Source organism: Perca flavescens, chromosome 5, assembly GCF_004354835.1.
Source record: "Perca flavescens isolate YP-PL-M2 chromosome 5, PFLA_1.0, whole genome shotgun sequence".
In the NCBI taxonomy this organism is placed as follows: domain Eukaryota; kingdom Metazoa; phylum Chordata; class Actinopteri; order Perciformes; family Percidae; genus Perca; species Perca flavescens.
Genome location: NC_041335.1, coordinates 38,611,992 through 38,624,491, shown reverse-complemented (window position 1 = coordinate 38,624,491; position 12,500 = coordinate 38,611,992). Strand labels below are relative to the sequence as shown.

Genomic DNA, 12,500 nt, shown 5'->3' with positions numbered 1-12,500 from the left:
CAAACAGCCCTTTAACCTTCTGGGGTCCAGCATTTTGGTCCCCACAAGGCTGTGCAGACCCCACAAGTATACCGTATTTTCGGGACTATAAGTCACACTTTTTTTCCTACTTTGGCTGGTCCTGCGACTTATAGTCAGGTGCGACTTATGTATCAAAATATATATAATTTAACATGTTTTTACATGTTAATTCATACTGAAAACACTACCGTCTACAGCCGCGAGAGGGCGCTCTAGGCTTGTGACAACTAGAACGCTGCTCCTAAAGACAACTGAGAAAGAAAAGAGACAAACTGCAGGTAGTAAAATACTGTATGCAGCCCCGAAAACGGTAATAGAGCAGCAGAAAGAAAGTCTGAAATGAGAGAAACTTATGAGGGAGACTGGAGAAAAGGTGACTCTTACTGCAATGAAGAAAACAAAGAAAGCTAATCGGCTAATCGTGGGCTGAAAGCGAGATGGCCAGAGGTGGAGGAAGGAGTCTGGAGGGGCTCGTTCACGGTGCAGCTACGTCTCCACGCCTTTTAATACCTCCGTGCTCCACGCCCTGCTAGCTAGTTGTTCTGTGTGCTATATAGTTCAATAACTGTTAATGTGTTACGTTAACATACCGGACACCTACCGTATTCAGCCTGTTGATCTGTGTTCTATCGTGTAGTTGAGAGATGAAAGAAAAATAATCTAAATAAATGCGACTTATACTCCGGAGCGACTTATAGTCCGGAAAATATTTGTACGGTATTCTCCAGTTTTTGGAACCCACGAATATAGTAAAACAGGTACACACACACACACACACACACACACACACACACACACACACACACACACACACACACACACACACACACACACACACACACACACACACACACACACACACACACACACACACACGGATGCATGAAAAACTGGAGATGAGACGAATTGAGGACAGCTACGCTCGTTATAATGAAGTTAAAGTCCAATGAGTCCTTTATCAAGCCGTATGAATGTGTGAGGATAGTAAACTAACTAACAATGTAAAGATCAACAAGCCGCTGACACACAGGTATGGGCAATATATAGAGTCTATATCGATATATATGACGCTAAATGTCGTCTTAGATTTTGGATATTGTAATATGGCAATATGACACAAGTGGTGTCTTTTCCTGGTTTTAAAGGCTGCATTACAGTAAAGTGATGTACTTTTCTGAACTTTGCCTTATATCCACAGTATTGGTGATTATTTATCAAAACGTGTTAATTTTAGAGGGGTGTGTGTGTGTGTGTGTGTGTGTGTGTGTGTGTGTGTGTGTGTGTGTGTGTGTGTGTCTGTGTGTGTGTATCTCTGTCTGTGTGTGTGTGTGTACTTACATACTTATCATTCCAATATGCAGCTTTGCACACTACTTTGCACTATTACTTTTTGCACTCTACATCCCACTCCATGTGTACTTGTCTTGATATTATGTCTTATTTGTATATTTGTATATTATGTTGATATGTGCCTATATGTATACTGTTGTCTCTATTTGGTGAATGTATAGAGAGTTAACACCTACCGAAGGCAAATTCCTTGTGTATGTAAAAAATACTTGGCCAATTAATCTGATTTAGACTCTGAAAATGGCGCATCTCTCTGCTCCTAAACCAAAGAAAGTAAGTCTCTACACTGTACATATCTGGAGATATTGAATATTATATAAAATGTGATGTGTCACTGTGACCCCAGAGGGATGGGAGAGTGTCAATGGCCTCTGGCTCCCAGATAATTTCAATTTCAGAAGTTATTATTTGTAGTGGTCCTTTATCAGTGTGTGAACATTTTCACTGTCTTTTTACAAGTTACCGAGAGAAAGAGCGAAGGATCAAAAGCCAAAGTTATGACAATGGCTTTTCCGCTCAACAAATAATGATGCCTTTGGAGGATTTCTCTGTGTATGCTGGTGTCACTTTACACTCTGGGAGCAACAGGGACAGAAATACTGACACCAGACACACAACACAGACACCAACCCATCAGCAAAAGGTACAAGTCCAGCTATCCCTAATCAGCTTGATCCCTTGATAGGTAGCTTCAGGATTTTCCAACCTGGACCCTATGTTCCCATGTTTTTGTGTCTAAGTGAGTGATGGGAACATTATCTTTGAAATCAGTCCTGTATTAACCAAGACTGCAAACAAGCTGCAATGTAATGTTAATGGTCCAAAGTTCAGCGTTAGTTTAGAGTCCACTAAAAGTTCTGTTTGTTGCCGCTGACAGACTCAGATTATTATTCTAAGTGTCTGACAACATTATGGGATGGATCCCTACAGAGATAGAGCTTTTAGTTAAAGAGTAAGATCCTTTTAGTTTAACATGAAACAGCCCCGAAATCACCATCACCAAACTCCACCAGACTCCATGTAAATAATCAGGACTTTTAGCATCGTAAAACACACTTCATTCAAAGTGGACAGAAACTAAATAAAACTATCAAAAGCCGTCTTGGTTCATCTTTCCACTGTTCCAACAATCTCCACTCTGGTTTGGTTGAAATAAACCCTTAATTCACCCATTTACATGTGGAGATATGCTGGCTCTATACACGCTAAAAGTCCTGATTATTTACATGGAGTCTGGTGGAGATATGCTGGCTCTATACACGCTAAAAGTCCTGATTATTTACATGGAGTCTGGTGGAGATATGCTGGCTCTATACACGCTAAAAGTCCTGATTATTTACATGGAGTCTGGTGTAGTTTGGTGATGGTGATTTCGGGGCTGTTTCATGTTAAACTAAAAGGATCTTACTCTTTAACTAAAAGGTCTATCTCTGTAGGGATCCATCCCATAATGTTGTCACACACTTAGAATAATAATCTCTTTTAGACACCACTGTACGGGAAATAGGGTCCAGGTTGAAAAATACAGAGGCAACAACTTTGATGCAATACGTTGGCAACATCCCAAACATTATCTGGGTGTAGCTGGAAGGGAAGGTGGTCGGATGTGTTGTTGAGGGTGCAGTAACCTGTGTGTAACGAACATACTATCCTCTGTAAAGGCATTGTTGTTATTTATAGTTCCCATTACATCACTGTGGCCATGGGCACAGCTGATGATGTGATCCTGGCGTGAGCGGATGTAAAACCTTATGCAACAGCGCTCAGGCACACATGGCACCCAGTCAATGTGCTGAAGGGGAAAACATGGAAAGGTTACATTCAATCACACGAAAACCACTCGATACAGGAAAGGCTTGGCACCATCCAGACTTTTAACACTGTGTGTGTGTGTGTGTGTGTGTGTGTGTGTGTGTGTGTGTGTGTGTGTGTGTGTGTGTCTGTGTGTGTGTGTGTGTGTGTGTGTGTGTGTCTGTCTCTGTGTGTGTCTGTGTGTGTATCTGTGTGTGTGTATGTGTGTGTGTCTGTGTCTCTGTGTGTGTGTCTGTCTCTGTGTGTGTGTGTGTCTGTGTGTGTATGTGTGTATCTGTGTGTGTGTGTGTGTGTGTCTGTGTCTCTGTGTGTGTATGTGTCTGTCTCTGTGTGTCTCTGTGTGTGTATGTGTGTGTCTGTCTCTGTGTGTGTGTGTGTGTGTGTGTGTGTGTGTGTGTGTGTGTGTGTGTGTGTGTCTTTTAACACTGTATTCCCCGGATTAAATATCACAATTAACCCTTGGTGTGGTCTTCTGGTCGACCATACACTTCTGGGTTTTTGTCACTTTTTTTCGGCCCTTTTCAATGTTTTCGTCACTTCTTTTTTGTTGCATTTTTCAGTGTTTTTGTCCCACGTTTTCGCTATTTTTCACTAACACCAACTTATTAGCAATAGTTTTACACATATTTTTGACATTCATTCAACAGAAAGACAGACAGAGACAGTTAGAGAGACAGACAGACCCGCGTTTGTGTACCCAAATTTACAAATATATAGGCTACAGACATTCCTGTAATCGTATGTTGCAACATCTGCTGTATCACTCTGTATTATTGATTAGGGTTGCAAAGGGGTGGAAATTTTCCGGTAAATTTCCAGAGACTTTCCATTGAAAGTTTACCTGGGGAATTTTGGAAACATTCCAATTTTGAAACTTTCATGGGAATTAACGTAAATTAATGGGAATAAACAGGAATTAATGGGAATAAACCGGAATTAATGGGAATAAACCGGAATTAATGGGAATAAATGGGAATTAATGGGAATGAACTGGATATTTTTAATATTATTAAGTTTAGCTTGGGAATTTTGGAAACATTCCATTTAGATTTACTATGGTTAGTGGGCTGTACAATTAACACACATAAGTTAATAATAGCAATGGGTTACAGTATGTATCCCCCCCCCCCAAAAAAAAACAACAAACAAAATAAAAAACTCCTGTATTTTAAAAACTAAATGTTGGCCAGTATGTAGTAGCCTATGCTGATTACTGCGTGTCATTGACAGCTATAGGCAGGACATTCAACTAAAGTTGCATTAAATAAGTTTTAACCAAAATTATGCTGCAAGACGGGTTTTTATTAACTACATTTAAGTTCCCTGTTATAGACTAACAGTATTATAACAAGCAATATTAAAAATATCCAGTTTATTCCAATTAATTCCCATTAATTCCCGTTAATTCCTGTTAATTCCTGTTAATTCCCATTGAAAGTTTCCAGCTTTAAAAAATTCCCGGACTTTTGCAACCCTAATTATTATCAGCTGGAGCTGGAGCTGCAGCGCATGCAGTGTGGATGCTCACATCGTTATGGTTATGGTTATGGTTCTTGGTGTGGACGGCCCTTTAAGATATGCACCCAGCGAGTGTCGGTGATAGTGAGGATGATGATGGCGTTGGTGAAGGCTACCTGAACTGAGCGAGCAGCAGGCCCCCCAGGGACGATTAGCGATGCACCGATGTGAAAATTGTGGCAGATACCGATAAGAAATATTAATATTGCTGATATGGCCGATACCGATATTTAACGATGTCGATATCTCTATATAGAAAACAAATTATTATGATAATCAAATAAAGAACTACTTTTTTTTTTTTTTTTACTTTTGTGATTTATTTTCCCGAAATGACTGATATTGGGCAACTTTACCTGTGTGCAAAATATGACTGTCATCAGAATTTAAGAAGAAAAAAATTATATTTATATAATTATATATAATTTGACATCGAACCGATACCGATGTGTTAAAAAAAAATCACCAGGGACGATGATGGTGAAGGTGAAGGCTACCTGAACTGAGCCAGCAGCAGGCCCCCAGGGATGATGATGATCTACCTGAACTGAGCCAGCAGTAGGCCCCCCAGGGATGATGATGATCTACCTGAACTGAGCCAGCAGTAGGCCCCCCAGGGATGATGATGATCTACCTGAACTGAGCCAGCAGCAGGCCCCCCAGGGATGATGATGATCTACCTGAACTGAGCCAGCAGTAGGCCCCCCAGGGATGATGATGATCTACCTGAACTGAGCCAGCAGCAGGCCCCCCAGGGATGATGATGATCTACCTGAACTGAGCCAGCAGTAGGCCCCCCAGGGATGATGATCTACCTGAACTGAGCCAGCAGTAGGCCCCCAGGGATGATGATCTACCTGAACTGAGCCAGCAGTAGGCCCCCAGGGATGATGATGATCTACCTGAACTGAGCCAGCAGTAGGCCCCCCAGGGATGATGATCTACCTGAACTGAGCCAGCAGTAGGCCCCCAGGGATGATGATGATCTACCTGAACTGAGCCAGCAGCAGGCCCCCCAGGGATGATGATGATCTACCTGAACTGAGCCAGCAGCAGGCCCCCAGGGATGATGATGATCTACCTGAACTGAGCCAGCAGTAGGCCCCCCAGGGATGATGATCTACCTGAACTGAGCCAGCAGTAGGCCCCCAGGGATGATGATGATCTACCTGAACTGAGCCAGCAGCAGGCCCCCCAGGGATGATGATCTACCTGAACTGAGCCAGCAGTAGGCCCCCAGGGATGATGATGATCTACCTGAACTGAGCCAGCAGTAGGCCCCCAGGGATGATGATGATCTACCTGAACTGAGCTAGCAGGAGATCCAACAGGATGATGATGATCTGGTCACTGAACTGAGCCAGCAGCAGGCCCCCAGGGATGAGCCACAGATGGAGAAGCCCATGGCGATGACTCCGTTCCAGAAGCCGAGCTCCCGGGCGGTCATGTGATGATCCAACAGGAAGAGAGGAAACATGGTCACTGAGAGAGACAGAGCTCACCTGTTCAGAGAGAGAGAGAGATGGGGAGGGAGAGACAGAGAGAGAGAGAGAGAGACAGAGAGAGAGAGACAGAGAGAGAGAGAGAGAGAGAGAGAGAGAGACAGAGAGAGAGAGAGAGAGACAGAGAGAGAGAGAGAGAGAGACAGAGAGACAGAGAGAGAGAGACAGAGAGAGAGAGAGAGAGAGAGAGAGAGACAGAGAGAGAGAGAGAGAGAGACAGAGAGACAGAGAGAGAGAGAGAGAGAGAGAGACAGAGACAGAGAGAGAGAGACAGAGAGAGAGAGAGAGAGAGAGAGAGAGACAGAGAGACAGAGAGAGAGAGAGAGACAGAGAGAGAGAGAGAGAGAGAGAGAGAGAGACACATGAGTGAGTTATTCAGTCAGAACATGAGATCATTAGGCCATGTGTTTGTTAGTTATGGCTTCTGTAAGTATGACATCACAGGATGTGTTTAAGGGCTGCAGGATAAGGATAGGACACATCTTCTATCACAGAGACCAGGGTGAACTGTACCACCCCTAATACACACACACACTTACACACACACACTTCTTCTCTCACAGTGTAGGGAGGCACATCGCTGTCAACAGATGACTGACATCTTCATATTTCATACATATGTCATCATCCACAGATGTTTGAGCAGAGATCTACATCTACGTAACAGCCATAACATGCATGTTAGGTTGTGTGTGTAATAATAATAATAATAATAATAATAATTTATACTTTATTAATCCTACAAGGGGTTGTTATTACACACAGGCCTGAATTACACACGTATGCTCATTACCTCTACTTGCACTAATGGAGAGGGAGGGAGGGAGCTGCACATGGAAAGGCAACCCGAGCAGTTGGTGCCTTGCTCAAGAGCACCTTGGCAGTGTCCAGGAGGTGAACTGGCCCCTCTCCAGCTACCAGACTGGGGGGACTATGGGGACTTGAACAGGCAACTCTCCGGTTCCCAACCCAACACCCTATTGACTGAACTACGGCCACCCCCTATATCTCCGACTTTATTTTTTTACAGTGAGAGACACACACACACACACACACACACACACACACACACACACACACACACACACACACACACACACACACACACACACATACACACAGGACTAATGTGCTCTCCTTTCCTAGCTTTGTTAAATGTTACACAGCTGGGTACTGAATTCAATGTGTGTGTATCAATGTGTCTGTCTGTCTCTCTCTGTGTGTGTATGTCTATGTGTGTGTGTGTGTGTGTGTGTGTGTGTGTGTGTGTGTGTGTGTGTGTGTGTGTGTGTGTTACTGTGTGACACACAGCGTAGGAAAGTACATTAATATCACCAGATGAGTGCTAACTTTTTGGGAAATTTGGTTAAAAAAAAAACATGTTTCACATGTATACACACACTCATGTATATACACACACACACACACACACACACACACACACACACACACACACACACACACACACACACACACACACACACACACACACACACCACACACAGAGACACTCAGGATGTTCATATCTTACATATTTTGTTGCTATCAGATGTTTGAGCAGCTACATAACAGTAGGTTGTGTGTGTCTCTGACTAAGCATTACTATTTTACAGTAAACATGTGAGACACTTCCTGAACACACACACACACACACACACAGACAGACACACAGACACACACACACAGACACAGACACACACACACACACACACACACACACGACACTGTTTAACCTGCGAGACTCGACAACAAGAGTTTTCCTGAGATGACAGAAGCCTATTCGTGGAAAGTGTCAATAATAGATGCCTGACAAGAAAAAGAATAGCCTCAAACGGGGGTTGGGAGCCTCGCACGGAGAAGGAAAAACACAACACAACACGAAAAACTTCCACGGATGAAAACGGCACTCACAAAGACCTTTCAGTCAGAATGAAAAGTTAGTGTCAGAGAAGAAGACTTGTGGAGCGTGGGGGTGACGTTCTGCTGAACAGTACGGTTAAATATTCAGCGGCGCCATTATTATATTAATGGAGGCTGAGTTCAGAAAGACGCGTTGAGCGACAGCTCGGCTCCCAGATTGCTGTCAGAAGACACGACCGTGTCCCTCAGCCAGCCAGGAGACACAAAGACAGGAGGAGGGGGAGAAGAGAGAGACATGAAACAGACTGGAAGAAGAGAAGAGAAGAGAAGAGAAGAGAAGAGAAGAGAAGAGAAGAGAAGAGAGTGTCTTCGCTGTAACAGCGCTGTGACAACCAGGCAGAAACATGGAGCAGGAAACACAAGAAGACACAGAAGACTAAAACGCAGAAAAAAAGCGCTGAAAGAGGCGACAAAAACACCGGGAACGCCGGAGAAGGCGACTTAAAAGGCTACAAAAACGTTGAAAAAGACGACTAAAACGTTGAAAAAGGCTACAAAAACGTTGAAAAAGGCTACAAAAAAGGCTACAGAAAAGGCAACTAAAACGTTGAAAAAAGGCTACAAAAAAGGCAACTAAAACGTTGAAAAAGACGACTAAAACGTTGAAAAAGGCTACAAAAACGTTGAAAAAGGCTACAAAAAAGGCTACAGAAAAGGCAACTAAAACGTTGAAAAAGACGACTAAAACGTTGAAAAAGGCTACAAAAACGTTGAAAAAGGCTACAAAAAAGGCTACAGAAAAGGCAACTAAAACGTTGAAAAAGACGACTAAAACGCGTTGAAAAAGGCTACAAAAAAACGTTGAAAAAGGCTACAAAAAAGGCTACAGAAAAGGCAACTAAAACGTTGAAAAAAGGCTACAAAAAACGTTGAAAAAGGCTACAAAAACGTTGAAAAAGGCTACAAAAAAGGCTACAGAAAAGGCTACAAAAACGTTGAAAAAGACGACTAAAACGTTGAAAAAGGCAACAAAAACGTTGAAAAAGGCTACAAAAAAGGCTACAGAAAAGGCAACTAAAACGTTGAAAAAAGGCTACAAAAACGTTGAAAAAGGCTACAAAAACGTTGAAAAAGGCTACAAAAAAGGCTACAGAAAAGACGACTAAAACGTTGAAAAAGGCTACAAAAACGTTGAAAAAGGCTACAAAAAAGGCTACAGAAAAGGCACGTTGACCTAAACGAAACCTAAAAAGGTGACAAAAACGTTGAAAAAGGATACAAAAACGTTGAAAAAGACGACTAAAACGTTGAAAAAGGCTACAGAAACGTTGAAAAAGGCTACAAAAACGTTGAAAAAGGCTACAAAAACGTTGAAAAAGACGACTAAAACGTTGAAAAAGGCTACAAAAACGTTGAAAAAGGCTACAAAAAAGGCTACAGAAAAGGCAACTAAAAACGCTGAAAAAAAAAAGGCTACAAAAAGGCAACTAAAACGTTGAAAAAGACGACTAAAACGTTGAAAAAGGCTATAAAAACGTTGAAAAAGGCTACAAAAAAGGCTACAGAAAAGGCAACTAAAATGTTGAAAAAAAGGCGACTAAAACGTTGAAAAAAAGGCGACTAAAAAGACAATGAAAACGTTGACCTAAACGAAAAGAGAGAAGAGAAGAGAAGAGAAGAGAAGAGAAGAAAAGAGAAGAGAAGAGAAGAGAAGAGAAGAAAAGAGAAGAGAAGAGAAGAGAAGAGAAGAGAAGAGAAGAAAAGAGAAGAGAAGAAAAGAGAAGAGAAGAGAAGAGAAGAGAAGAGAAGAGAAGAAAAGAGAAGAGAAGAGAAGAAAAGAGAAGAGAAGAGAAGAGAAGAGAAGAGAAGAGAAGAGAAGAGAAGAGAGTGTCTTCGCTGTAACAGCGCCAGTGACAACCAGGCAGAAACATGGAGCAGGAAACACAAGAAGACACAGAAGACTAAAACGCAGAAAAAAGCGCTGAAAGAGGCGACAAAAAAAACACCGGAACGCCGGAGAAGGCGACTTAAAAGGCTACAAAAACGCTTGAAAAGACGACTAAAACGCTGAAAAAAGGCTACAAAAAACGCTGAAAAAGGCTACAAAAAAAAAAGGCTACAGAAAAGGCAACTAAAACGCTGAAAAAAGGCTACAAAAAAAAAGGCAACTAAAACGCTGAAAAAGGCTACAAAAAAACGCTGAAAAAGGCTACAAAAAAGGCTACAGAAAAGGCAACTAAAACGTTGAAAAAAGACGACTAAAAACGTTGAAAAAGGCTACAAAAAAACGTTGAAAAAGGCTACAAAAAGGCTACAGAAAAGGCAACTAAAACGCTGAAAAAAGACGACTAAAAACGCTGAAAAAGGCTACAAAAAAAACGTTGAAAAAAGGCTACAAAAAAGGCTACAGAAAAGGCAACTAAAACGTTGAAAAAAGGCTACAAAAAACGTTGAAAAAGGCTACAAAAAAACGTTGAAAAAGGCTACAAAAAGGCTACAGAAAAGGCTACAAAAACGTTGAAAAAGACGACTAAAAACGCTGAAAAAGGCTACAAAAACGTTGAAAAAGGCTACAAAAAAAAGGCTACAGAAAAGGCAACTAAAACGTTGAAAAAAAAAGGCTACAAAAAACGTTGAAAAAGGCTACAAAAACGTTGAAAAAGGCTACAAAAAAGGCTACAGAAAAGACGACTAAAACGTTGAAAAAGGCTACAAAAACGTTGAAAAAGGCTACAAAAAGGCTACAGAAAAGGCACGCTGACCTAAACGAAACCTAAAAAGGTGACAAAAACGTTGAAAAAGGATACAAAAAACGCTTGAAAAGACGACCAAAAACGTGAAAAAGGCTACAGAAACGCTGAAAAAGGCTACAAAAAACGCTGAAAAAGGCTACAAAAAAAACGCTGAAAAAGACGACTAAAACGCTGAAAAAAGGCTACAAAAACGCTGAAAAAGGCTACAAAAAACGTTGAAAAAGACGACTAAAACGTTGAAAAAGGCTATAAAAAACGTTGAAAAAAGGCTACAAAAAGGCTACAGAAAAGGCAACTAAAATGTTGAAAAAAAGGCGACTAAAAACGCTGAAAAAAAAAAAGGCTGGGCACTAAAAAGACAATGAAAACGCTGACCTAAAACGAAAGAGAGAGAAGAGAAGAGAAGAGAAGAGAAGAGAAGAAAAGAGAAGAGAAGAGAAGAGAAGAGAAGAAAAGAGAAGAGAAGAGAAGAGAAGAGAAGAAAGAAAAGAGAAGAGAAGAGAAGAGAAGAGAAGAGAAGAGAAGAGAAGAGAAGAGAAGAGAAGAGAAGAGAAGAGAGTGTCTCGCTGTAACAGCGCCAGGCAGAAACATGGAGCAGGAAACACAGGCAGAAACAAAACGAGCAGGAAACACAAAACACCGAAGAAGGCACAGAAGACTAAAAACGCTGAAAAAAAGCGCTGAAAACGAGGCGACAAAAAACACCGAAAAGGAACGCCGGAGAAGGCGACAAAAAGGCTACAAAAAAAACGTTGAAAAAAGACAAAAACGCTAAAAAGGCTGAAAAAAGGCTACAAAAAGGCAAATAAAACGCTGAAAAAAGGCTACAAAAAAAAGAAAAGGCTACAGAAAAAGGCAAAAAAGGCTAAAACTAAAAACGCTGAAAAAAAGGCTACAAAAAAGGCAAAAAAACGCTAAAAAAGGCAACTAAAAAAAAGGCTAAAAAGGCTACAAAAAAGGCTACAGAAAAGGCAACTAAAACGTTGAAAAAGGCTACAAAAAAAAAAGGCTGCTACAAAACGAAAAGGCAACAAAACGGCTGAAAAAAGGCAACAAAAAAACGCTGAAAAAGGCTACAAAAAACGCTGAAAAAAGGCTACAAAAAGGGCTACAGAAAAGGCAACTAAAACGTTGAAAAAAAGGCGAAACGAAAAAGGCAAAAACGGTAAAAAGGCGTTGAAAAAGGCTACAAAAAACGTTGAAAAAAGGCTACAGAAACGCTAAAAAGGCTACAAAACGCTTGAAAAGGCTACAGAAAAGGCAAAAGACGAAAAACGCAAAAAGGCTACAAAAACGTTGAAAAAGGCTACAAAAAACGGAAAAAGGCTATAAAAAAAAAAGGCTACAAAAAAGGCTACAGAAAAGACAACTAAAACGTTGAAAAAAAAAGCTACAAAAACGTTGAAAAAAGGCTACAAAAAGGCTACAGAAAAACGGCAACTAAAACGAAGAAAAAAAAGGCTAAAAAAAGGCTAGAAGAAAAAAAAGGCAACTAAAACGAAGAAAAAGGCTACAAAAACGCTGAAAAAGGCTACAAAAATGGCTACAGAAAAGGCAACTAAAAAAAGCGCTGAAAAAAAAACACCGGCTACAAAAAAGGCTACAGAAAAGGCAAAAACTAAAAAGGCTAAAAAAAGGCTACAGAAAAGAAAAAAAAAAAAGGCTAAAAAAGGCTACAGAAAAG

General features: G+C 41.1%; 1 protein-coding gene across 1 annotated transcript in view; it reads right to left on the bottom strand.

The window, feature by feature from the left end:
* The window catches only part of mfsd3 (major facilitator superfamily domain containing 3), a 58,179-nt gene that overhangs the window by 12,572 nt on the left and 33,107 nt on the right, over positions 1-12,500 (bottom strand). Inside the window, exon 7 of the mRNA XM_028579298.1 lies at positions 6,056-6,186. Within this exon, the coding sequence (XP_028435099.1) occupies positions 6,056-6,186 (131 nt within the window). The remainder of the gene's footprint in view (positions 1-6,055; positions 6,187-12,500) is intronic.